General features: G+C 42.5%; 1 protein-coding gene across 9 annotated transcripts in view; it reads left to right on the top strand.

Moving 5' to 3' along the window:
* The window catches only part of RPS6KA5 (ribosomal protein S6 kinase A5), a 196,289-nt gene extending 178,741 nt beyond the window's left edge, over positions 1-17,548 (top strand). For 8 of the 9 annotated variants that reach the window (XM_019969394.2, XM_070798031.1, XM_070798030.1 and 5 more), the window contains 5 exons: positions 1,872-2,042; positions 5,491-5,682; positions 11,666-11,825; positions 13,315-13,478; positions 15,694-17,548. In XM_019969394.2, coding sequence (XP_019824953.2) covers positions 1,872-2,042; positions 5,491-5,682; positions 11,666-11,825; positions 13,315-13,478; positions 15,694-15,933 — 927 coding nt within the window. In that variant the 3' untranslated portion in view covers positions 15,934-17,548. The other variant, XM_070798032.1, reaches the window with a different exon arrangement.
* The last annotated feature ends 10,327 nt before the right edge of the window (positions 17,549-27,875 follow it).

The following is a 27,875-nucleotide window of genomic DNA, read 5'->3' as shown; positions in this document are numbered from 1 at the left end:
GTGAGTCCCTGTCCCCTGGGGGTGCTTAGGAGGAGACGGGACGGCTTCCTGTTGGAGACGGTTCACATGTCCGGCCAGGGCTTGGTGGATGACCTTAACATGCCCCTCCGTGGTCGCAGCTGTGCTCTGGGCTACTCCTCCCCACCCAAGACTTTGGATCCCTGACCTTCAGGCCACCATCGCATCTCGGGAATTATACCCCTAGTATTGTATTTATGTGACAAATTAACTTCATCATCTCCTGCTGTTATATTCAAGAGTTACTAGAATAGACGCCATCTCACGGGGAACTCTCCTGGTGTACAGTGGTTGAGACCCCACCTTCCAGTGTGGGGGACGAGGGTTCAGTCTCTGGTTGGGGCGCTAAGATCCCACCTGCTCAGAGCAGCTGAGCCTGCGTGCTGCAGCGAGAGAGACCTCCACACCCAAGTGGAGACCCAGCACAGCCAGAACGCCGTCTCATGGTGTAAACCTGCACACACCAGTGTAGGCACAGGCTGCTCTAATATGCGGTTGTTGATTACTCGGGTTTTCTTTTTCCCCCATGATGGTGACACAGTTGCCTACATCATGCCACATCCAACCGTCTGCTTTTCATCTCAATATCCTTAATCACATCTGAGAAATCCCTTCATCATACAAGGTAGCATCTTTAGGTTCTGGGGGTTGGGATGTAGACATCTTTGAAGGGCCATTATTCACATTTTTCTCCATTATCTACATTTTTATTGGTAAGGGTGCTAAAGTTCATGGAGGTAAAGTAACATCCACTGGGTCATAAGTAAGTTGCAGAAATGGCATTCAGATGCAGACTGGACTCTAAAGCCTGTGTCTTAAATCACTCTGGGTATTGCCTCTCCTTTGTTGAAAGCTTGCTGGCATACACTTGTAGCATTTAGCTTTGACCTAATTTGGCTGATGTAGAAATTCAAGTTAGCATGTCTCCAGTAGCCTGGGAGCAATTCTCTTTTTTATAAAAAGAGTTATTCACCTTCTAGAATATGCCCATTGTGTGCAGGAGAATGTATTTATAACCATCTTTTTTATGATGCCGTTTTTCCAGACTTTGCTAATTCAAAGGGAAGCGTACTGTGTTTTGTTTGTTGAGTGACATTGGTGTGATAAGGCATAGCATTTGAATCTTATTATTGATAACTTTTTTAAAGCATTTGTGTTCATTGGAGAGTGGATATAATTCCTTTGTTTTTCAATAGCTTCTATGTTATTTTCTTTATGGAAATGTATGCAAAATGTAATAAGTATGTAACTTTTGATACCATTTAATTAAGATCATGCCTTTGGTATCAAAAGCAATTTTGTCTTTAAAAAGCCCATAGTGAGTTATGGGTGTTTGCCATGGGAATTAACAGGAACCCTGAAACTAATCTGTTGAGCCCTAAGAGAAGATTTAAAGTGACATCATCCAATAATGCCTTTTTTTAAAAGGTAAATTTGCCATTAAATGTGTGTGTCAGGCCTCTCGTGGGCAGCGTGTTCCATCAGTAATCGTCTATATTATTTAAAGCAGCCAATTTCACGTTATTATCAGTACGAGGTCACACTTTAAAAAGAAACATATGTAAACTCGATAGAGAGTGTTGGAATGCAATTCAGCTGAAAGAATTCGTCAAGGAAAGGAGACATAAGGATTTCACTGCAGTGCTTGAAATTTTCCATTACCAAAATAGAACTGTAAAAAAGACACATTATCCTTCAACTCTTTGCTCTAAAATGCAAGGATCACTGCTGATTATTTTAACAAGGGACTATTTAAATTTATCGGTTACAGTTCATAGTCAGTAAATGTTTTCTGCGTGGATCAGCCTCTCCTCCTCTTCAATAAGGCCCTCACATTGTTCTTTCTTTTCTAGCTTCACACATTTCTCGTGATGGAACTTCTGAATGGGGGAGAGCTGTTTGAACGCATTAAGAGAAAGAAGCATTTTAGTGAGACGGAAGCCAGCTACATCATGCGGAAGCTGGTTTCAGCTGTAAGCCACATGCATGACGTCGGAGTGGTACACAGAGATCTGAAACCTGAGGTATAAAATCCTTTGACACAATCTGGCATCATTATTAAATGTCCCCTAGACACGTGTGGGCTTTTTTTTTTTGCGGGGGGGTGGGGGGGGTTGGTTTTTATTTTCAGAGCTTTTTTCTAAATAGATACTTGCAAATACCATGTTTCTTGGATTTTTTTCCGTTTCTATTTCAGTCTGAAATAAATCTGCCTTTTCTTTTTTTTGCCAGCTGATCATCTTGAGGTTATATTTGTAAGTGTGAGAGCCTTTTATGGAAGAAATACTTTATGCAACAGTTGTGGACTAAAATAGCAATGGGAATGTTTGTAGCAGAAAATAATACCCCTCCTATATGTATGCCGTTTTAGAGGGGCTTTTTTTTTTTAAATGGTGTATTTTGAAAGCTTGTCTTTTGCTTTCATAATCAAATTGATTAGCTCATGAATAGGCACGTATATAACCCTGTTTTGAATATTTAAAGCATTGTCTTGGCTTAATTAGTCGCGTGACCTTTACATGCGCTTTTCTTTGCTCATGTGCTGCTGTATTATAGAACTGTGTAGCAGTGCAGAAGTAGCAGCTTTTCATATATTTTTTCTTTCAAAAGGTTAAGAAAGATGGTTCTAACTCTAGAATAATCCCTTTTTAGTATCAAAAATATGAAAATTCCTCCCTTTTAGAAAATCATCAAAGTAATAATGCAAATTGAAAAACAAAACCCAATACTTTATAAAAGGATAACAATGAATCATCCTTTACCATAGGCAAAATTATATGTATTTACTCTCTAAAATAGAATTTCAGTTTTAATTGCTATGTGATTGTAATGGATTTTCAAGTGTATTTTAAATAATAATTTGGTGTTTATTTTTGTGCTAGACTACAAAAAAATAATCTCTCAAAAAGTACCATTTAGCCTTTTGGTTAAGTACCTTAGGTTACTGGTAGGAAGAGGATGTTTTGAAAATGGAATTCTCTGTCTTTGGATATAACTGACTGATTCCTAAAGGATTTAAACTTCCGTGTACTTTCTATTATTGTTATTCCTATTACTCGTAATTAATCAAAAGCGGATTGTGTTTTATGAGCTGGCAGCTGTGATAACTGCCCCTCTGCTTCCTGCATCACAGTTCTCACTCTCCCACACAACGCCCACTGAAAATATGGCGCTCTGTACATTGGAGATTAGCTGTCTATTTTTAAATATGAACACATACCACTTAAATGCTTTTTTTGATAGACAAGGAACAAGCATGTAATTTTTTTAATTGAAAAGATCTGTTCCATGACTGTCTAGAATTCATTTTCACATGTTTTATTCTTTGATAACTGGCCATCTGTCCCGTCATGAGTCTCAAACGATGCAACTGTCCTCTCCAACAGAATTTAAATTTGCCTTCTGATTTTACTGGTTAAAAAAACACTCACATAGCTTTGTTCTTATCTGTTAAAAAGATTTTGTTTCAACTAGGCATTTGAAAAGAACTGTCTCATCATATAGGACACCCTGCTACTGTGATAGTCCTAAACCAACGTGTGTTTTGGAGACATGAAAATGTACCTCTGCACTAACGTTGTCATAATGAAATGGCTTTCACTTTGACTTTTAAGTGGCTGATTATATTATTTTCAAGCTAAAAGTTTAATCCCTTTCACCTTGACAGCATTTTAAGATCTGTTTATGTCTCTTTTGATAGATATTTATGTGGTATTCATATTCTACACAGGCAAGATAATTTCTAGGTGGTGAGAATCAAATAAATTTAGAAGCTGGCTGACATTCTCTAGTAGGCTGCTTTGTATTTTTCAAACTGATCCCCATATTCTTGAAAGATTGAAAAGTTTTATCGAATTAGTTCCTGGCACAGCTTGAGACAAGGATGTAAGTGATTTGAGTGTTGACTTCCTGCCACTCCTGACCATGTACGCCCAGCTCCACTTTGAGAATTGGGAGAGGAGCAAAGAGGGGAATGCCACACCTCCTCCGTTTCAAGATCTGCAAACAAGGGACTCCTTAGCCAGTCCTGGTATAGGAGACACTGAAGTCCTTTCCAGAGACTAGCAGGCTCCGTGGGGACAGGCCAGCTGTGCTGCAGCCCAGCGCCTCCTGCCACAGGAGAGCCCAGGGCCATCTGCTGGGCCCTCTCCAAGTTCTCCTGCCTGAACTCCAGCATGACTTCAGCTGTGGCGAGGCCTTCCATTGAATTACATTTACATTTAAATTCCATCAAAAATTCAGGATTAAGCATTTAGTATGATAGAAAATTTAAGAAACCCTTTCAGCTAATTTTTTTTGTTTCTTTCCTCCCACTTCATTCATTTTTAACTTTTGAAAGGGGGCCTAGAAGATTTTTATTCTTTATATCAATGAAGCCTTCTATGATATATTTTCTTTCACTTTGAATAATATTAAAAAGCAAATGATGTTCTAGAGCTGGGGGAATAATTTAATGATCAAAAAGGCATACTAGATTTTGTTAGGATGGCTAAAGACAGTATAATCAGCTTCATTTACTGTGGGTACTAGTTTGATGTACTAATAAAAATGATGATTTGCACACCAGTACAGTTAGACTGTTTAAACAAGTGGTAAATACAAAGTAATCAGGGACTCCTCTGGCAGGCCAGTGGTCAAGAGGGGACTCCCAGTGCAGGGAGCGTGGGTTCAGTCCCTGGTTGAGGAACTAAGATCTTGAATGCTGCATGGTGCAGATAAAAAACAAATAATCAGTAAAACCTTAGCGATTGAGAAGGCTTGGAAAATGATTCAAAATAACATTTTCTGAATAATAGAGGGATAATCTCCATAAGCATCAAAAAACGTTCAAGTATTAACTGTTTTGGAAAAATATTTCTGAAATGCATGGCTCCACCATGTATTCTTTAATAAGTTTTACTAAATACTGTTAACTGTTTTGCTAGATATTATATAACTATTTTATTTGACTTCATTCAACAGACGAATATTTACCAAACCACTTGCTGCATGAGAAAGTCACGAGCGAGATAGACGCCGTTGTTGGCCTCAGGGAATTGTGGTCTAATGTGGGTGAAGACATTGAACTGATGTTTAATTTATCAGCAGCTGATAAATTCCAGAAAAGAACAGTAAAAGCTAGAAGAAGATACAATAGTTTCCACTTTCAGTTTGGTGACATCTCTAAAGTAGGATTAGAGGCCTGAGAGCCAGGTAGGAAGGGAGGTTGGTGGGATAAGTAGAAGACAGACACAGCAAAAGACGCAGAAGGGGCATGACACCATCGGGAGTGTCCCTCGTGACCTTGTAAACTCGAGGTGGTCCAGAAAGCTAGAGCAGAGAGCAGCGGATGCTGGGATCCCGCTCCCAACCTCCGCGTCAGATCTCTGTGTCTGAGTCCAATGTAAATGTTAATAGATAATGTTGCAAAATGCCTCTCCAAGGCCCCTGACATTTTAATGAGAAACTAATGAGAAACTTCGTATCTTGCAGAATTTACTGTTCACTGATGAAAATGACAATTTGGAAATTAAAGTCATTGATTTTGGGTTTGCACGCTTGAAGCCCCCTGATAATCAGCCTCTGAAGACGCCTTGTTTCACTCTTCACTACGCTGCCCCAGAGCTCTTGAATCACAGCGGCTATGATGAGTCCTGCGACCTCTGGAGCTTGGGCGTCATTTTGGTGAGTTCGTATCAGCCACGCCATTCAACCCAGTCACTTCTCTCTGTCCTCTGCATCTCTCCCTTTGCTGTCTTTCTTTTTTTTCACTGGAATATAATTGCTTTACAATGTCATGCGAGTTTCTGCTATACAGTGAGGTGAATCAGCTACATGTGTACATACATCACCCCTCCCTCTCACACCTCCATCCCACCCCTCTAGGTTTTTCTTAAATTCATGAAAAAAATTGGCAAATTGGTTTCTTTTCTGTACAAACAGTAAAAGGCCTGACTGAAGACTATTTCCCTTTCTTAAAGTTTATATTGGAGAAAATGTAGGAATTTTTATTTTGGTTTATTTGAAATATTTAAAGCAACTGTTTTATGTGAATTACAGTTATATATATGTATTTTTAAAGAAGCAATAGTCTATTCTCAAAAGCTAGGCATATTAGATACAATATGAAACTAGCAAAGCGACTCATTAATGAAAAAGATTTAAAAGTATATTCTCTGAGATTTTCAACCCGAAAAGCAATTGAATATCACTTAGGATAAATTAACAAATTAATAAATAAAATTTAAAATATTTATAGTAACTTACAGTAATCATGGTAAGCATGCTTTTCACAAAATCTCCGTGGCAGCCAGGATCAGAAACAGAACATGAGCTAGAAAAATCTCAGGGTGTTTTTTTTTTTCCCCTCAAAATAGCTTTATTTTTTCTGCATACAATTTGTAATGCATAATCATAGGGAGAAGTTTTCAGACAACAGAGAAAGAAACAAGGAACAAGGTGGAATCACTCGCAGTCTCATCACACAGAGGCGATGCTGTCTGAGCTCTTCCCCTCCGTCCACCCTCCCCCATGTTACACATGCTGTGTATCTTTCTACACATTTTTCTATGTGTTTGTATATATATTCAGACTTTTTTAACAAATGAGATTATGTGATATGTAGTTTGAGTCTCCAGAGTTTAACATTTCTTTACTAATGAGCAGTTAGCATTTTCTAGCCTCTCACTAATTATAAGCTACACAAATGAATATTTTTGATATATGTACTCACATTGATCTCACTATTTCCTTAGACTAGACTCCTGGGAGAAGGGTATATGTGTCCTTATTTTGACATACATGCCTGTATTTCCTTCTAGAAGGTTTCCAGATCGTGTTCTCATCAGCTGTATGTGAATACATTGGATACTAGCAATTTCAATCTAAATTAATTGCTATGGTCATTATAATTTGCATGCATTTTCCTTGATGAGTGTTCAGCGTGTGCACCTTTCCATGTATTTACTTTTCTCTTTTATGAATCGCTGTTTATGAGCTTTGCCCGCTTTCCCTTGGGGAAATTTTTCATATTGACACTTACAGCTCTGTTAAGGATTTTAATCCTTTGTCAGACATTAACATTGGAAATGTTTTTTCTGGTTTGTCATTTTTTTGAAAACTTTGTTCACAGTTATATGAGGTTTTAATTTTGTTTTTAGAGAGATTTAAATAAACTTTTTAAATTTTTATGTTTTAATGGAGAAATTAAAAAAATTTTTGTTACAACATAAAAATGAAAAAACATATCTATTAAACTTGTCTAAAAGCAAAATTCAAGTGTGTTGGGCTTCCCAGGCGGCACTAGTGGTAAAGAACCCGCCTGCCGATGCAGGAGGCATAAGAGACACGGGTTCGATCCCTGGGTGGGGAAGAGCCCCTGGAAGAGGGCATGGCAACCCACTCTAGTATGATGCCGGGAGAATCCTGTGGACAGAGGAGCCTAGCAGGCTACAGTCCATACAGTCACAGAGTCGGACACAACTGCAGAGACTTCACACAAGATATGTTGGTCTTTTCCTTTATGGTATTCTGGCTTTGATGTCAGATTGGCAGTCCACCCCCAGCCCAAGATTATAAAAATATTCTCTTAAATTTTCCTCCAGGATTATATTTTATTTTTATGCTTGTGCACTCCATCTGGGATTTATTTTGGTGTCAGTTTGTTTTCCCCCAATGGCAGCCAGTTGTCCTTGCAGGATGGTTCTTTTATTTTTAAGCTATAGGTTTTTATTTCAGCAGTTTTAAGTCATCATTTATAATTTGCAAATCAAATTACATATTTATGAGTATGATTTTTAAATAAAAATTAACAGCTAACTTCTGTAGATTTGAGTTCTGTTCAACTTAAACTGATTACAGTAGCACTCTCCTAAAAAATTCATCTAAATAAAAAAGAGCCTTTCTTTTTTAGCAATAATACAAGATTACCCCCTTGTAAAAGAGCCTTTACTTAAATACAGGCCAAATGTAATTATCATGCTTTTTAAGGTTTTAAAAGGCATTCTTAGACATGCAGACAGGTATTTTAGAGCCTCCAAATGCCTTATCTATGGAAATAACCTCGTATAATGGCATGGAGAGAAGCCAGGCTTCTCTCTAGATGTAATTGTCAACTCTTAAACAGGAGCAGGAAACAACAGATTAAACGATACCACCAGTATCATCAGAATGTCCACACTGCAGGAGTTCTACAGGACAAACAACCTGGTTACTCCACCAAATAAGTTGTGAGAAAAACTAGGCTGGGGCCCATAGATAAAAGACGCTTAGAAATGGAGTCACTGTGCTTTAATTCAGACAGATCCTAATTTTAACTCTATTTGCTAAATTCAAACTCTGTCATACAGATGTAATTATAATATTATACAGTGTGTACACAATTGGGGAAATTTAATTATTGACTGGATATTGGATGATACAAAGGCATTACTGCTAATTGTTTTTAAGTGCAATCATAGGTTGTGGTTGTGGGATTTTATAAATCCTTGCCTTTTAGAGATACAAAATGAAATACTGGGTTGGCCAAAAATTTCATTTGAGTTTTTCTGTTACAGCCCATGGAAAACCCTAACGAAGTTTTTGGCCACTCCAATACTTACATATGAAAAGCTAAGTTAGCGCCTGCATTAAACTGTCCAAGAAAAAAAAGGATGCCTTGTGAACTTTTCCATATAAATGAGTGCTTCTCTCCAGAGGATCTAGATTTGAGCTATCCCATAGTAGGCACAGGATTTATCTGAGGTTGTTTGCCTTAGAAATCTGTGACCCTTTGACACGTTGCCTGTGATGAACACGAATATGGATACTTTAATATGAAGATAATTTACGTTATTGTCACTGGGTAAAACAAATACTTGAGAAAGATGCATCGCGTCATACATGTGGCTTTGATTACAACTCAGTTTACCTCATGGATGAGCAGTTCATTGGACACGTTCAGGACTCTGATTAAGGTAGAGGTTACGCGGTGATTAGCCTGCTCAGGATCACCGTAGCGAAACACCACAGACTGGGCGACTTGGACAGCAGAAATTTATTTCAGTTCTGGAGGCTGGGAGGTCCAGTCCCAGGGTGCCAGCAGGTTGGTATCTGGTGAGGGCTCCCCTTTGGTTGCAGACAGCCACCTGTCCACGGCGACCTCACATGGCCTCTCCTCACATGAGCTCAGAGAGCAGGCCAGCTCCCTGGCGTCTCTGTAAGGGCACCCTCGTGGGTGAAGGCCCCCGGGTCCCCATCACCTTTACCTGCATAAAGGTCCTGTCCTCAAGTCAGCCATGTTTGGGTGGGTGTAACTTTTCAGCACATGAATTTTTAAGGCACACAGTAATTCAGAGCTTAACAGACAGTGTTTAGAAAATGTAGCATAGGATTATATGCTATTCCATAGGTATATATAGCATACCCATGGGATGGAGTATAATAACAGTTAAAACATATTTCTTCCAAGTGTTTTATTTGGGATTTCATATTTTTTCACTTTATTCAGGATTTTTTATTTTTTCACTTTCTTCTCAAAATTTTATTTTGAAAATTTAAGACCTAGAGAAAATTTGGGAGAATAACACAGTGAACATTTAGCATGTTGCCACATTTACTTTTGCTTTCTCCCCAGTTCCACACAGACACACATATATCTTTATGTATATAGATACTCTCTTATCACAACCTTTGCCAACAGTTTGCAGACACAGAATTAGTCTTAATAGAAGTTGATTCCTGGATAATCAACTAAATTCTAAGATCTTGGAGTTGAGAGGAGCCTAAAGTCCAATTCTAAGTCTTCCAGAAAAGGGATCTTTCTGTAAAGTCCCTATCACCACTCTCCTTTAAATATTTCCAAAGATGGTGAATTCATCTCTCCACCCAACAGCTTGTTGAATTATTACACAGCAGAGCAAGAAAACGCTAATATAAAGGGTACTTTTTTATATTTAGTCATCAATGTATGTGTTAGGAAGTGGGGTAAGATTAAGAAGGGGAGCAGATTTTCAAAAACTGTTTGGCAGTATCTACTGAACACACAGACCAAATGACCCAGCAGTTTCCGTCTCAGGGAGGCAGCCGACAGAAAGGTCTGTGTCTGTGTACCAGAGGAGATGTGCGCAGAGACGCATACAGAGCAGCCGGCTTCAGGGCACCCAAACAGGAAACAAGTCAAATGCTCATCAGCAAGAGAAAGTCATTACAGTCTGGGTTCCCCCGGAAAGCAGAGCCTGAAGTGGAAGCACACATTTTCTCATGTTCCCAAGGACCAGACCTGGGGGCTCAGCTGGTGAAGAACCCGCCTGCAGTGCAGGAGACCCGGGTGTGATCCCTGGGATGGGAAGGTCCCCTGGAGAAGGGAACGCTACCCACCCCAGTATTCTTAGGCTTCGCTGGTGGCTCAGCTGGTGAAGAATCCCCCCACAATGCGGGAAACCTGGGTTCTATCCCTGGGTTGGGAAGGTCTCCTGGAGAAGGGAACGCTACCCACTCCAGTATTCTGGCCTGGAGAATTCCATGAACTGTATAGTCCATGGGGTCGCAAAGAGTCAGACACAACTGAGCGACTTTCACTTTCGCTAAGGACCGGAATCCCAGGGAGGCAGGAGGGAGGCAGGGAAGAGGCGGACAGCGGGAGCACCGTGAGTCGCCACCTGCTGGTACCAGGTGGAGCTGAGCAGGTGTGCCCACAGAACAGAGACCTCTAACCGCAGGCCATGCGGCTGCAGGAACAGGAAACGTGATTCTGTGAGTCCTGCGCCTACAGAACCTAGATTTGGGGAACCCAGCACCGATGGATCGCCGCTGATTCGGCACGGTCCTCAGGGACAGAACTCCAGCCCCACAGGGTCTCGTCCTGAGCTGGTGTCTTCACCGAGCTTTTCATATTCTGACACTGCCCAAGTGAAAGAATGCCAGTCCACCTGACAAGCAGGCCTGATGTCCTTTCTTCTCTCATCAGCTGATCACTGGGATCCCACCTCGGGGAGGTCATCGGTGTGAGTTAAGGAAGAGGCCTCGGTGCACCAGAGAGGTGGCGTGACCCACGCGCTAGCTCGCAGCGCCTCTGGGCCTCCTCAGGCCATTCTGAGCATTTCATGCGCATGGCGCAGCGACCGCAGCAGCAGCTTTAGGAGTCAGGGCGTCTGCTCGTCCGAGCTTCAGGAAGCATTTCAGCTGACTACGCTCACTGGCTCCAGGCATCCTTGCCAGGATGTTGAGTCTTGAGTTTCAGATGAGTGTTTCCGTGGCAGTAATTTCTCCATCAGGTCTCATGCCCCACCGGCCCACCCTAGTTCAGCATCTTCAGGATCCATTCTGTTCTGTGTCCCTGACCCCTCCTGGGCCATTTTAGCCAGGGCCCGCGGTTCCTCTGGGATATGCACATTCCCCTGTTAATGTCACCTTTTGAAATGATTATATTATCCTTTTTTATTCTTCTTGTCCTGAATATGGCTATAAAAATGGTTTTAAATCTTGATATCACAATAAGCCATTTCTTTTTATATACGAGTCTGAAATGGATTGGTTCTTTCAGTGATCAAAGTCATGTAATCTTTTAAACTTAGTAATGTTAATTGTAATATTTGGGAAATTATGCTGATGAAGTTAGTAATGAAATTACCAGAGTGGCTTTGATGGTGATTTTGGCAGACATTCTGTTTTGCTCTTTTTTTCTTGATAGTATACAATGTTGTCAGGGCAAGTTCCATTTCAGTCTCATGATAAAAGTCTGACATGCACCAGTGCAGTGGAAATCATGAAGAAAATTAAAAAGGGAGATTTCTCCTTTGAAGGAGAAGCCTGGAAGAATGTATCCCAAGAGGCTAAAGATTTGATCCAAGGTAAGAATCTAATGAAAAATTTTATATGATGTGTAGCGATTGAAGTGGAACCATACCCGAGATACATATATTTGTTTGTGAATTATTCAAGAATCCCTGTGTGTTTAAGGATTCAGGCTACTCTGTTCAGCTTCAGCTTCGTATCAGGACACCCTCTTTCAGCAATCTCATCCACATTCACAATCATACCTTCAAAGAGAACCGCTTTCTCTTTCCTCTCCTTTCCCCCAGGCACGTGCGTGCTCCTCTCTCCCTCTTGTTTTTGTGGCCAAGACCCTCAACCCCCACCACCTTCCTTGACTCCTGCAGGCCCTGGGTGCTGGGATTCAGCATCGCTGCCAGCCACCCTCCTCCCCATTCTCACGGCTCTCATCTGAGGTCTGGTCATAGCTCTCTCCTAAAATCCGTAACATGCTTTCAACTTACTTACTTGCTCTGGCTTTATGTGTCTGTCATCCATCGGCTCAAGTGACCTTCCTAATATCCAAATGCAGTCAGGCCTTTTTTCTGTTGAAAGTTCTCCAGGGAACGCCAGTGAGCTTTAGGTCAGAACCCCCCCCAGTGGCGCCTTCACGGCCCGGTTCTACCTTCCTCTGTTTCCTGGCACCCTCAGTCCAGCAGCTGTTGTTCGGCAGCGTGCCAGGCCTCCCTGTCCTTCACCATCTCCCAGAGTTTGCCCAAACCCATGTCCATTGAGTCGGTGATGCCATCCAACCATCTCATCCTCTGTCGTCCCCTTCTCCTGCCTTCAATCTTTCCCAACATCAGGGTCTTTTCCAATGAGTTGGCTTTTCGCATCAGGTGGCCAGAGTACTGGAACTTCAGTTTCAGCATCAGTCCTTCCAGTGAACACTCAGGGTTGATTTCCTTTAGGATGGACTGGCACTGTGGAGCACCTGAGTTCTTCAAATGTGCTGAGTTTTTAGATTTTGTTCGCCTTTACTCATGCTCGTCGTAATCCTGGGGCTTACTTTGTCATCGAGCCCTGCTCATCCCCCAGGACTCATCTCCTGGAAGCCCCCAGGGTGCCCATCCCCCAGGGGGGAGCCCTTCCCCGGAGCCTGCTGTGCACGTGTCCTCAGACGGGATAAGACCTCGCACACAGCTCCTCCTGGAGCCTCCATCTGCACGTTCCCTAACCTGCTGAAGGTGTTTGTATGTGCGTCGAGTAGATCTCAGCGCTCTGTTTGGAGGGGCTCTCCTGGCCCCTGGTGGGAGTCCTTGTGTCAAGTGGTGGTTTTCCCCAGACTGGAAGCCCCACGAGCCTGCAGCCTCCTGGAAGCAGGCTGCTGTGGGCTTTATTATGAGCAGCCAGATTCACCAGGGAATCTCAGTGTAGATGAAAATGGAGGTAATTATCCTTGTAGGAGGTTGACGCCATATAGAAACCATCATGTCTTGTGAACATAATTGAGATCGCTGAGGTTGATTTTAAACTATGTTTGAAATGACAGCTCATGAAATAAAAATATCTTATTTATTCCCACAGGACTTCTCACAGTTGATCCAAACAAAAGGCTTAAAATGCCTGACTTGAGATACAGTGAATGGCTTCAAGACGGCAGTCAGCTGTCCTCGAATCCTCTGATGACTCCAGACATCCTGGGCTCTTCAGGAGCTGCGGTGCACACGTGTGTGAAAGCCACTTTCCACGTAAGGCTCAGGCTCTGCGCTCCTGGGCAGTTTGAGAAGGGACTGGACGTCCTTACTCTGTAACCTCAGAGGCACACTCTTAGGCAGACAGTTTTTAAAATGGGTTCTTTTAATTTTAGATATGCTTTTATAAATCCCTTCATGACATAAACACATTTCTAAACAGAAAGGGCATAGGGACCAGAGTCACCACAAACCCACAAAATATTTATTTGACATTTGAGATGAGGCAGTGGTCTGATATTTGAATAGTTGAAGTTTTTCAGTTGCTAAGGAAAGCAATATGCATATTATTAGAGTTTTTTAAAAAACGTTATTTTGTTGAAGGTTAGTTGATTTTTACAACGTTGTATTAATTTCTGCTGTACAGCAGACTGACTCAGTCATACATGTATGTAAACGCGTCCTATACGCGTCGGCTCTCACGTCCTTCTCTATCGTGGTTTACCACACGGTAGTGAGTGTCGTTTCTGTGCTGCACAGGAGGAGCTTGCTGCTCACTGAATTCTGTATGTATAGTAGCTTGCTCCTATAAACCGAAACTCCAGTCCACCCTACCCCTCCCTCCTTCCCTCTTGCGACCAAGCGCCTGTGCTGGCGCTGTTTTTCTCTCTAAATAAGCCAAACCACTGTCTGTAGAAACTATAAATAAGCATTAGAAATTAAGGCACGTGTGAAAGTCCGTCCCTTCAGCAGTCATTTTGTGCGTAATTTTATTGTTCTAGAACCTAAGGGATAAAAAGTAAATTGACTAGTATTAAGTACATATTGTATACTTGAAAGGCAGAGACTACATAGTAATAAATGTAGATTCTGGCACACTCGTGCCAAACAGATGCAAGTACATTAAGATAATTGTATAAGGAGAAGAGGAGTTAGAAATAACATTACTTCTGAGAGGATTATCTTGAGGAAGGAGACAGGATAGCATTTCCTCTTGGCTGCAGAAATGGATTAAAAACTAATGAACTGGGATCTGGTGAGGCGTGAAGAGATTAACTGCAGGCGTTTGCAGATGATCCAGATCTTCTCAGTGGCATGTGAGGCAAGCTTGTCACCTCAGCAATGCCTATGCCTGAATCTGAGAAAAGCAGAGACGGGCTGCTGTGAGGAGGAAGCCAGACTGAGGTCTGCGGAGCTCATCTCTGCATATTATCATGTCCAAGACGTACCCAGACTGCACTGACGTGGGCGTGGAGGTCAGGGGCTCTGTGCTGGGACTTTGTGGTTGGAATCTTAAAGTTCAGGATGAGTCAGGTAATGGGGGGAAGGGAGTGAGATTGCTGACATTCTCCAGGGATTTCCAGTCAGTCGGTGGTTCCTTTAATTGAGAGGTAGCACTCCCCTCTTCAAAAGATTGACTAGAATTGGGACTCCTGGACACCCTCGCTGGTGGGTTTGCAAGAGGGCCCTCAGAAGCCCTTCCCCATTGACTTCTGTACCCTCCTGGAGCTTTAGATCCGGTGGTTTAAGGACCATGTTCCTAGGGCTTCCCTTGTGGCTCACCTCATACTCAGTAAAGAATCTGCGCACAATGCGGCAGACCTGGGTTCGATCTCGGGTGGGAAGATCCCCTGGAGGAGGGAAAGGCTACCCACTCCAGTGTTCTGGCCTGGGGAATTCCATGGACTGTATAGTCCGTGGGGTCACAGAGCCACACAACAGAACGACTTTCACTTTCCTAGGACGAGCTGGAGCTGTGGTTGCCGACCACGCGTCGTCTGTCAGTCACACTGTGAGGAGCTTCAGCCCTTTCACTTTTGTGGCATTCCCCTTTTTTCTTCCCTTCTTATTTAGTCTCTCGGTCGTGTCCACTTCTTTGTAACCATATGAACTGCACCACGCCAGGCCTCCCTGTCCTCCACTGCCTTCCAGAGTTTGCTCAAACTCATGTCTATTGTGGAGAAGGCAATGGCAACCCACTCCAGTGTTCTTGCCTGGAGAATCTCAGGGACGGGGGAGCCTGGTGGGCTGCCGTCTATGGGGTCGCACAGAGTCGGACTCGACTGACGCGACTTAGCAGCAGCAGCAGCAGCATACCCTTCGAGTCGGTGATGCCCTCCAGCCATCTCATCCTCTGTCGTCCCCCTCTCCTCCCGCCTTCAGTCTTTCCCAGCATCAGGGTCCTTGCCAGGGAGTCGGCTCTTCGCATCAGGCGGCCAGAGCTTCAGCATCAGCCCCTCCAGTGAGTGCTGATCTTGCCGTTCTCCCCTAGGCCTTCAACAAATACAAGAGAGAGGGGTTCTGCCTCCAGAACGTGGACAAGGCCCCGCTGGCGAAGAGGCGGAGGATGAAGAAGACGAGCACGAGCACGGAGACGCGCAGCAGCTCCAGCGAGAGCTCGCACTCCTCATCCTCCCACTCGCACGGCAAGAGCACGCCCACAAGGGCGCTGCAGCCCGGCAACCCCGCCGACGGCGGCGCCCCCGAGAGCCTCTTCCAGTTCCAGGACTGAGCGCCCGGGGGCCTGGGGACCGAGCCAGGCTCCGCCACCCCTTCAGCGCCCTCGGCCTGCCTGGAGGCCGGGCTCTGTGTCTCAGAAGCCGCACCCCGCTGGATCCGTTGGCATCTGCCCCGTAGGGAATTTTTCCAGGAAAATCCAATTGGTTATCCTCGTCCAGAAGCACCGGGCGGAAAATGGGACTGTGAGTAGAGCACACGGGATGCTGTTAGTGACCTGGGTGACGCCCGCACGACTGTTGCTGAGAGGGCACCAATGTCTGTCCATCTGAGTGGCGACCAGTGAGGTTTGAGCCGCTGACAGTAAGTCACAGGGTCATCAGAGGTCCGCCAGCAAGAGTTCCTAGGACTGTGATGATACCTGTTGCTTCACCTTGTGGGTATGGTGGGTTTTTAAGAGATACGCGTCCTTTGAACAGTGATTTATCAGCAAAAAAAAAAAGGTCTAACTGTTTTCCAAAAGATTCTGTCATGAATTTTATGTGTGGTGTATACTTATTTCTTGAGAGAGGACTTTAACTTATTGTTTTTATTTTAGTTAAAATATGGTTACCTATGACGATAACCTAAGATTATTAATCTTTTTCTAAAAAGTCAAATAAAAGGCACATGCAGGTCCCACGCTGTGTACTGGGGCCTCGCTGAGATGCATGCTAAGCTACGTATGTTTTTAGTTTTGCACTGCTCTTTCCTGGCAGTTTGTTTTCATGGTTACTGCAGAATATTAAGGTACATGTCTCTGTTTTAAGTAATATTGCACTTTATAAAAAAAAAATATGAATAAAGCAAGCTGTTTTATAAAGTGCACTCTTTAAAGCATATGTACTGTATTTTTGCCTTTTTGCCCCCATTATCTACTTTAAACTTGCCCTCACACCCCCTTGCGCTTAGGACGCACCATGGAAGGGCGTGAGGTATGGCGGCGTCATCGGCCCCAGAGGCACTGATGTGAGGAGAGCCTAAGCGGGGCCCTGCTGAGCGCTGTGCTCGTGGCTGCACTGTGCTGTGCTACGGTGAGGCTTTTCCTCCTGTAGTCAGGTATTATGTACATAATGTTTTAGAATCATATCTATGACTTGTTTGGAAGTTTTTCTGTTCAATTTTAAATCCAGAAAGCATATTTTATAAACTTATGCAGAGCACTTGTATAGCTCAAAAGTTCTGAGTTCATAACCGAAAACAAGCGTTGTGTGCTGAAGACATTTCACTGAATGATCGCTGCATTTTGAAATATGATTAATTCATTCCCTATGCAAGAGAGGAAGTGGTAGGATTTGTGTGTTGTATTTTTTTTAAGCCATCACACAAAATGTCAGGGCTGAGAAAAGTGATTTTTTGCTGTGTTTACAGGAATCATGTTTAAAAAGGTAATGCCCAGTGTGTTTATGTCGTCAGTTTTGTTAACAATAACCTCTCGAGCATTAGTTTGGAATCGGGCATGATATTTATTTATTCCTTTCTTGAGATAATAGCAGCATTAATTTCAACCAGTTATGAATACTAAAAATATTGCACTCTATGTAATAGTAGCATATTTATTACTGAACCAATGTATATATTAATAGCACAGGCAACAAAAATGGCAAATATTAAACTATTTTCAAAATGTATTATCCTGTCCACATTTTTGTTCACAGTGATTATCGGAATAACTTATGCTTTTCAGTGGCCCAAATGGCTGCATAATTCTTGAGTCAATGAAAATTTTGTGCTTCTAGCTTTTGGTCCTTCTTAGCAATGGTGGTAAATCTGAGGTACATTATTACCGAACTCAAGCTAATTCACAGACTGGGATTCCATCAGGCACAGAGTTAAAATAACGAAGAAAATGTCCACTTATATCTATAGTAAGGTCGACAGTATCTAGAAATGTGTGAGTTAGCGCCATACATTTTTAAAACTGTGCATTCTAGGAGAAAATACTAATAAAGTGTAAACTATAGAGGCTTTGTTGCAAAGGGAAAATGACCCAGAAAGGTAGTCGGTGTACCCTCATGACTGATGGCATAAGTGACGCATCGTGAATTTTGGAAGTTCGTGGGTTTCTCTACATTTATTACCTTTGCCACCTTGGAGGACTTGACAAAATGAAATGGTAAAACGGGCAGCGCACGAGGAAGGAAAGAGAAAGCCGGTGTGTCAGCTGCTGGGCTTTCCTTCAGAACCTCGAGTGGCCTCGAGGAGAGCTCGAAGCAGGGCCCACAGGGCCCGTCCCCACCCTCACGCCGCAGGCCGTCAGTGTCCGTGAACGACACTGTAAAATTCACGAAGCTCTCATGTATTCACATCAAAAACCTTAAAAATACTTTATATGAAAACGTTAAATGAAAGGACTCCTCTTTGGTATGAGGAGAAGAGGAGAAGTAGCTTTAAGACAAATATGAACATTAAATCCTCTACATAATGGTTTTGGAGATAGAACCAAATCACCGCTTCCCTGCTTCCTTCATTGGTCACGGTGTGCCGTTTTCATGCCATATACGCTCTGATTCTTGTATCTGTAACCGTCCGTGGCTGAGAGGCAGGGATAAGAAAGCAGAAGCAGTAGAGGAAAGACACATTGAAAAGCCGGTCTCTAACTGTTGTGCCAGATCCTGTGCTGAATGAGTTAAATAAGCTGTTTTAAAATTCATTAATTCTTCCAACCCTTTATAAAATAATAAACCACTGAACCACTGGAACAGAAAATCAAGTCTCCAGAGTTAATTTCAATATTCTGATCTCTCTTGGAATTGCAGATTCACTTACCCATGAAAGACCGCCTTCTATTTATTTTTTTGTACTTCTGCTGATTTCTTAAATATCTGTGATATGCTGAGAACTTAAATAACTGTGTAAATGGCTTTGTATAAGGTGAGTTATTTAAAAAAAAAAAACACCTACTAAGGTAGCTGTGACTTTTTTTTAATAAGAGAATTCCTTTTGTATCTCAGTTTTTTTAAGTATGTTCTCAATACTTTATACAAGTATACAAGTTGTCTACTTACTTACCTTACCCTCATTCCAAACACCTGTTACTGTCATATGTTAAGAAGAGGGTACCAAAATGGTGAACATTTCTACACTGTTGACCTTATAGGTGTGTGAGACCACCTGATTACTTTGTGTGTTCTCCTAATGATCAGTAATAAGAACATGATTTGGTGATTGTGTGATCATGCTTTTAATATTAAGATCTAAGTAAATAAGTTAAATTCAGATATGCTGCTTACACCACAGCAGTATAATTATAGATGATTTACGTAATATAGTGAAATGTCTTTAAATTGTTTGAGTTTTGGACTCTGAAATATCTTACACTAGAACATCCCAATTTCTGGCCTTTAATTTATTTACACCATGCAAGAGTCAACCTTTATTTAATACCTTTATCTGGCATGAAAATGTTATGTGTCAGGCTTTAATGAAATTCAGAATTTAAATTCAAGTTATTGTCAAACTCAAAGAAAGTAAAAGTAGTGATAAAATAACAGATGCAAGAAAGTTTCTAAGTATGATCTGTCCAAAGAAAAGAGCTGCTTCAGCGGCATGAAGGTTTATTTGCTATCATGTTAAGTAACTCCAAATTGTGCTATTTCTTAGAATGTTTTCCTAAAGGGTAGTTATTAAAATTTTTTTTATATGGGGGAAAAGTGTATTTTCAAGGAGGCAGCATTTTTCATCTTAAAAACATTTGTTTCGTCTCATTTCTTGCCTTTGAGCTTTCAAGATGTTTCTCCTGAGCCCCTTCCTTTGTGTGCCCAGCTCCCTGTTATGTAATTACGTGATTAATGCTTTCATTCCCCAAGGCGGTTGTCCACTTTTTAGTTCATGAATTTGTGAGTTAAGCAGGTATCTGTATTTTATATTTACCTACTATTAGACCAAAGTTATGGAGAAGGCAATGGCAACCCACTCCAGTACTCTTGCCTGGAGAATCCCAGGGACGGGGGAGCCTGGTGGGCTGCCATCTATGGGGTGGCACAGAGTCAGACATGACTGAAGCGACTTAGCAGCAGCAGACCAAAGTTAAAGTGATTCCCCAGTCTGTCTGTCTTGGCTTCTTCATACTAGTGCAAAACAGGTACTGCTCATTGTCAGCCATTTCCTTCCCATTATTCCTCTGAACACGTGGTGAAACCTTGCTGTTTTGTATCTAGAAGGAGACTTGAATTAAAAGACAGGAATCTTGGTATTTATTCATCAGGCTTAATTTTCCTGGTGCATTTCTGACAGAATAGGTAGAAGGACATTGTGTAATATTTTTCTACTTATTAATACAATAGTGTGTAGTCTGTCAGAAGGAGTTAATACTTCAAATTGGTCACGTAGTGTTTAATGCAGCAGTTTTTCCCCAGAGCACAGGAAACGGGGATAATTCTTAGCATTACGTGGTTTCCATTAGCCTTTAACGTTGCATGACATTGTTAATTTATACAGTTTTATAAAATTTGTCTCTTCACTTAAAAAATTAAAATTCCATTTTCATTCTTGTTCCTTTCCGTACAAACAAGAACAGTTTTGATCTTTCAGGTTTTGAAGTCCTCCTATGTAGAAAAAGAAGAATAAAACAAAAGAACGACCCTCCAAGATGTCGTGACTTAGAAAAGGAAATTTAAGTTGTATGCACAAAATGCTCAGGTTAACTTCCTGGCATTTCTGCTTGAAGATAGTTTGGAAAATCATTGTTGCTCATGTTTTATTTGTTTTAAAATTCAGCATGGTTGAGGAACTTGGCATTCTTAACTGCGGTTTTATTTTTAAATTTGTAAGAGCCTGATTGTGTAAATGGGCGCTGTCGAGTTGGAATGGATGTGTGATAATAATCCTCGTTAAAGACCTGTTGCCGTGGTAGACATTTGATCATTCGTGACAGTTTATTTTAGGTCCTGTAGTGCTACCCTGTCTGCTCAGATTATAAATACTGTGAAAGTGAAAGATGCTCAGTCGTATCTGACTCTTTGCGACCCCATGGATATACAGTCCTTGGAATTCTCCAGGCCAGGACACTGGAGAGGGTAGCTCTTCCCATCTCCAAGGGATCTCCCCCACTCAGGGATCGAATCCACATTGCAGGTGGATTCTTTACCAGCTGACCACCAGGGAAGCCCAAGAATACTGGAGTGGGTAGCCTATCCCTTCTCCAGTGGATCTTCCCCACCAATCCCCCAGGGATTGAACCGGGGTCTCCTGCATGACAGGCGGATTCTTTACAAGCTTAGATACAATGGAAGCCCCAAATATTGGTACAAGGAAAGATTAAATGCACAATAATTCTCATACTTCTGATGGCTAAGGAGAGGAATATAAAGGTCCTACGTCACATATAAAGGTACTGCTTTAGTACTAAAATTTTTAAAAATACCCTTAAAAACTTGATTGCATGAATTTTAAAAAAGAGGAAACCACATTTACTCATACATAAAGGAATTTTGTAAAGGCTGGCATTTTAATTTATAACTTGTATCAGTTCAGTTCAGTTCAGTTGCCCAGTCATGTCCGACTCTGCAACCCCATGGACTGCAGCACACCAGGCCTCCCTGTCCATCACCAGCTCCCAGAGTTCACTCAAATTCACGTCCATCGAGTCGGTGATGCCATGCAGCCATCTCATCCTTTGTCATTCCCTTCTCCTCCTGCCCCCAATCCCTCCCAGCATCGGAGTCTTTTCCAATGAGTCAACTCTTTGCATGAGGTGGCCAAAGTACTGGAGTTTCAGCTTCAGCATCATTCCTTCCAAAGAACACCCAGGACTGATCTCCTTTAGAATGGACTGGTTGGACCTCCTTGCAGTCCAAGCGACTCTCAGGAGTCTTCTACAGCATCACAGTTCAAAAGCATTAATTCTTTGGTGCTCAGTTTTCTTCACAGTCCAACTCTCACATCTATACATGACTACTGGAAAAACCATAGCCTTGACTAGATGGACCTTTGTTGGCAAAGTAATGTCTCTGCTTTTTAATACGCTATCTAGGTTGGTCATAACCCTCTTTCCAAGGAGCAAGTGTCTTTTAATTGTGTACTTCTGCCTAAAATGGTAATGGCACCCCACTGCAGTACTCTTGCCTGGAAAATCCCATGGACGGAGAAGCCTGGAAGGCTGCAGTCCATGGGGTCGCTGAGGGTCAGACACGACTGAGCGACTTCACTTACATTTTCATGCATTGGAGAAGGAAATGGCAACCCACTCCAGTGTTCTTGCCTGGAGAATCCCAGGGACGGGGGAGCCTGGTGGGCTGCCGTCTATGGGGTGGCACAGAGTCGGACACGACTGAAGCGACTTAGCAGCAGCCGCGGCCTAAAATGGTGATGCATCTCTAGGTGTGGAACTGAACACATGTTGAAAGTAACCTAAACTGCAGTAATCTATGTAACTATGTAAATTCTTCCACAACTTTACATAAAGATAAGACTTTTTCTCCCTAGAAAGTAAATGGAAGAAAAAGATGAAAAACCTTTTCCCCCTCAGTTCTGTGTGGACAGCTGAGAGTAAAAGCGTCACCAGCCACAGCTTGGAGGGAGGCCGTCCACGCCCACCGCGGCCTCTGCGTCTGCGTGCACCACGGCACTTGTGCCTCCTTGCACGGGTTTTGCTTTCCAGTTCCGAGACCACGGACACTCATTCGTGTATCCCTACACTGGTGTTTACTTTCTTAGGCTCCAGAATCACTGCAGATGGTGACTGCAGCCATGAAATTCAAAGAGTCTTGCTCCTTGGAAGAAAAGCTAGGACCAACCTAGACAGCATTTACTAATAAAGCAGAGACATTACTTTGACAACAAAGGTCCGTCTAGTCAAGGCTATGGTTTTTCCAGTGGTCATGTATGGATGTGAGAGTTGGACTATAACTGAGCACCGAAGAATTTATGCTTTTGAACGGTAGTGTTGGAGAAAACTCTTGGACAGCAAGGAGATCAAACCAGTCCATCCTAAAGGAAATCAGTCCTTAATATTCATTAGAAGGACTGATGCTGAAGCTGAAGCTCCAGTACTTTGGCCACCTGATGCAAAGAACTGACTCATTGGAAAAGACCCTGATGCCAGGAAAGACTGAAGGCAGGAGGAGAAGCGGATAACAGAGGATGAGATGGTTGGATGGCATCACCGACTCAATGGACATGAGTCTGAGCAAGCTCCAGGACTTGATGGTGGACAGGGAGGCCTGGCGTGCTGCAGTCGATGGGGTCGCAAAGAGTCGGACATGACTGCACTGCACTGCACTCATCTCACACGCTAGTAAACTAATGCTCAAAATCTCCAAACCAGGCTTCAACAGTATGTGAATCATGAACTTCCAGACATTCAAGCTGGATTTAGAAAAGGCAGAGGAACCAGAGATCAAATTGCCAACATCCGTTGGATCATCGAAAAAGCAAGAGAGTTCCAGAAAAATATCTACTTCTGCTTTATTGACTATGCCAAAGCCTTTGATTGTGTGGACCACAACAAACTCTGAAAAATTATGAAAGAGATGGGAATACAAGACCACTTGACCAGCCTCTTGAGGAATCTGTATGCAGGTCAGGAAGCAACAGTTAGAACTGGACATGGAACAACAGACTGGTTCCAAATAGGGAAAGGAGTATGTCAAGGCTGTATATTGTCACCCTGCTTATTTAACTTCTGTGCAGAGTACATCATGAGAAATGCTGGACTGGAAGAAGCACAAGCTGGAATCAAGATTGCCAGGAGAATTGTCAATAACCTTAGATACGCAGATCTGCCACCCTTATGGCAGAAAGTGATGAAGAATTAAAGAGCCTCTTGATGAAAGAGGAGAGTTAAAAAGCTGGCTTAAAACTCAACATTCAGAAAACGAAGATCATGGCATGTGGTCCCATCACTTCATGGCAAATAGATGGGGAAACAGTGGAAACAGTGTCAGACTTTATTTTGGGGGGCTCTAAAATCACCACAGATGATGACTGCAGCCATGAAATTAAAAGACGCTTGCTCCTTGGAAGGAGAGTTATGACCAACATAGACACCATATTAAAAAGCAGAGACATTACTTTGCCAACAAAGGTCCGTCTAGTCAAAGCTATGGTTTTTCCAGTGGTCATATTTGGATGTGAGAGTTGAACTGTAAAGAAAGATGAGCACCGAAGAATTGATGCTTTTGAACTGTGGTGTTGGAGAAGACTCTTAAGAGTCCCTTGACTGCAAGGAGATCCAACCAGTCCATTCTGAAGGAGATCAGCCCTGGGATTTCTTTGGAAGGAATGATGCTAAAGCTGAAACTCCAGTACTTTGGCCACCTCATGCAAAGAGCTGACTCATTTGAAAAGACCCTGATGCTGGGAAAGATTGAGGGCAGGAGGAGAAGGGGACGACAGAGGATGAGATGGTTGGAGGGCATCACTGACTCAATGGACATGGGTTTGAGTGAACTCTGGGAGCTGGTGATGGACAGGGAGGCCTGGCGTGCTGCAGTCCATAGGGTCACAGAGTTGGACATGACTGAGTGACTGAACTGAACACTGGTGTTTCACTCACTATTTCTTAATATGTTTTGACTAACATTTATAGGTTATAATTAAGATCAAAGACATAAAGACTTGACTGGGACAGAGAAGTAAATTTGGGGATGGAAATTGTAAAGGAATAGGGAAATGATAATGCTATGTGAGAAAGTGAGCAGCCGTACAACTCTGAGATACAAACATTTGGTATGAACATGGAGAGGGCTACTGTATAGCAGTGGTCTCGATATTTCAATGACCATATGGATAAACACCTTTTAATAATTTTGTCTACTGTGTAGATAAACTTATTTAACCTTTTGGGTACAGGCTTTGTAAGGTGGCTGTTTCCCTTTAGGGGGCCCATTGATAACTTTTTCCTCTGTTTCCCTGCCTCCGTCCTTCCAGACTTTTCCTACTGCCTTTTGTTCAGACCCCTGACATTCTGTGACCAAAAGGATCAGTCAAAATGGAGCACTGACTACATAAGTAGCGATCGCAGTTTTAACATCTTTTAATGCAGTGTCATGGAATACCTTTTAATATCTTTGTTAGTGGTTTGGAAATTGTCTCTTGTTAAGTGCCTGTTCAAGTTACTTTTTCATATTTATTGGGTTGTCTGTCTTTTTCCTACTGATTTGCTGGGGTTCTTTATATTTTAGTGATACTGAGGTTTTGGTCTGATATATTATTATAAATATCTTCTCTTTGGTTTGCTTTTCCACTTTCCAAATGGTGACCTTTGATGATCAGAAAGCACTCATTTTTATGAGGTCCAATATACCAATCTTTTCTCTTATGGTTAATGATTTTTGTGTCCTGTTTAATAAAGCTTTACACCAATCTTATGAAAATATCCTTAAATTTTTAAAGCGTGTTTTATCACTCACATTGGGCATACGGTTAACCTAGTGCTGGTATTTGTACGTGGTGTGAGGAAACAGCCAAAGTTCATTTGTTTCTGTAAGAGTATTCACCTGACCCAGCCCAATATATTGAACAGCTCGGTGCATTGCAGTTGGAATTGTTAAGTCTTCGCATATGATAATGTAAGACTTCTGACACCTCTGATCTTCCAGATGGTCTTAGCTACTCTTGACCCTTTGAATTTTCAGACACATTTTAGTAACAGCGTCTCAGTTTCCCTAAGGGACCGTGTAGATGTACCTTAGGGTTTAATTGAAACTGCATTAAAAATTAGATCAATTTCAGAATTTGTATCTTCTCAATTTTGAGTTTGGCAATCCATAAACATGGTATATCCCTCTAATTACTTGTCTTCTTGAATTTGTCTCAGCAATGTTTTAAGATTTACATGTAGAGGTTAGACTTAGTTTTTTTTTTTTTTAATTTCTAGATGTTTGATGTTTGTATTTTATTATCTAATTCTTTTTGCTAGCATGTAGAAATAAAATTAATTTTTGTATTGTCTTTGCATCCAGCAGCCTTACTAAATTCACTTTATAATTCTGTAGATTTTTTTTGTATCTTTTCATGCACATATACCACCATATCTATTATTTATAGAAGATATGTTGTATATATACATGAAGAGATACTGAAGTGGGTGGTCCTCCTCCAGGGAGCCATCCCACCCCAGGGCTCAGACCTGCATGTCCCGCGTGGGCAGGCGGGCTGCTCTCTGCTCAGCTTCGCTCCCTTTGTGAATTTTCAGTTTCTCCAGAGGAGGCAGAATGAATAGGAGCTCACCCCCACGTGCTTCCTTCTTTCAGGGGCACAGCTCCTCAGGGTCTGCCTGCACTGGTTTGCTCCGTGATGTCCATGAGCAGATTTCACGTGTTATCGAGCTTCCGTAGTCGTTTCCGCTGGGAGAGTTAGTCCCGGTCACTGCTCCTCCACTGCGGCCGAAGCAGAGATCGGGTCATGGTCGTTTTGATCACTGTTGACGCTTCCCCACAGTGGCTCCTGCTGTGAGGACTCGGCTGTCACAGGGTCACATGGGCGGCTGTCACAGGGTCACGTGTGTTCATTTTTCCTTCATGCACTAGACGTTTTTTAGCTCCTGCTTCAGGCCAGGTACTATTTTAGAAACAGGTGATATAAGAGTAAATTAGGTAAGATCTCTGCTTCCTGTTACTTAACGGCTTCTGTGTCCTGCTTGTACTAATTAAAGACCTTGCTTACACCTAGGGGGAGAAAGGTAGACTAAGGCCTTTCGGATGACAGCACCTTCCTGTTTTATACAAATGTTTCTAGCCCTTTAAAAAGCCCCGCTGAGATGGCTTCAGTTCACGGTGCACACGCAATACACCAGTGTTTGTTCGGCCTCTGCAGAGCTAGGACATCATGCTTAATTCTCTACCTGTGAGTTTTCACATCATGCAGACAAAATAAACATGTAAAAAACTCAGTTTGAAACACGATTATATGACAGTTTGAGCTGAAGCTCCAGGAACCGACTTATGGAGAACAAATTTAACTCTGAGATTAAATCTTTCCATGAGTGTCACCGTGAGTCTGATAAAGAACCAGCCGCCTGTCGTTCCTCACTTCAGTTTTCACACGCTGCAGAGCACTCACTAAATGCTCTGAGAGGCTGAAAAACGGCCTGGTGTTCTCAGTCTTCCAGAATAGCTTAAATGTCACTGAGAAAAATTTAACCTGGGCGCATAGCACTGTTAAGATATTATGGTCAAATAAAAAAGTTTACTCCTCTGTCCTTTGCTGTTCTTTCCCACTTTAGAAATTTTACCTAATGGATTATTTTCTATCCCAAAGACATGTTCCAGAGATGACCCTTTGTACCTCCAACTACAGTCCATTTTCACGTGATCAGAGGCAGTCGAAGAGCTAGAACATCATCACAAGAGAAGGTAGACTGAGACCCAGAAACTCAAGTGCAGTCGGGACAGGCCAAGAGCCCTCAGCACCTTGGCTTAGTGTCCTTGGAATCACCGCCCTTTTGGAATGGTCTAAGAACCACCAGTTAAGAGGAGGAGAAGCCCAAGTCCCTCTGCTGTTCATCTGAAATGACCGCAATGCTGTTAATCCGCTGTGCATGCTCGGTCGCTCAGGCGTGTCTGACTCTGTGCAACCCCATGGACTGTAACCCGCCAGGCCCCTCTGTCCATGGGATTCTCCAGGCAAGAACACTGCAGTGGGTGGCCAGGCCCTCCACCAGGGGGTCTCCCCCACCTGGGGATCGAACCCTCGTCTCACGTCTCCCACATTGGCAGGCGGTTCTTTACCACTGGTGCCACCGGGGAAGCCCAGTACCCCAGTATAAAGTAAAAAGGTTTTTAAAAAAGTTGAAGCCAGACACAAAAAGCCACATGTTGTATAATTCCAATTATATGAAATGTTCCAAATAGGCATATCCGTAGACACAGATCAGTGGTTCCCGGGGATGGTGGGGTGGAAATGGGAGTGACTGCCTGTGTATGGGTGATAAGGTCCGGGGATGGTGAGGACGTTTGGAATTAGATAGTGGCGATGGTTGCACGGCATTGTGACTGTACTAAAGACCACCGGATT

The sequence above is a fragment of the Bos indicus genome, chromosome 10 (genome assembly GCF_029378745.1).
Source record: "Bos indicus isolate NIAB-ARS_2022 breed Sahiwal x Tharparkar chromosome 10, NIAB-ARS_B.indTharparkar_mat_pri_1.0, whole genome shotgun sequence".
NCBI classification, from domain to species: domain Eukaryota; kingdom Metazoa; phylum Chordata; class Mammalia; order Artiodactyla; family Bovidae; genus Bos; species Bos indicus.
Note: the sequence above shows the minus strand (reverse complement) of the source record. Positions and strands in the feature narration are given on the sequence as shown.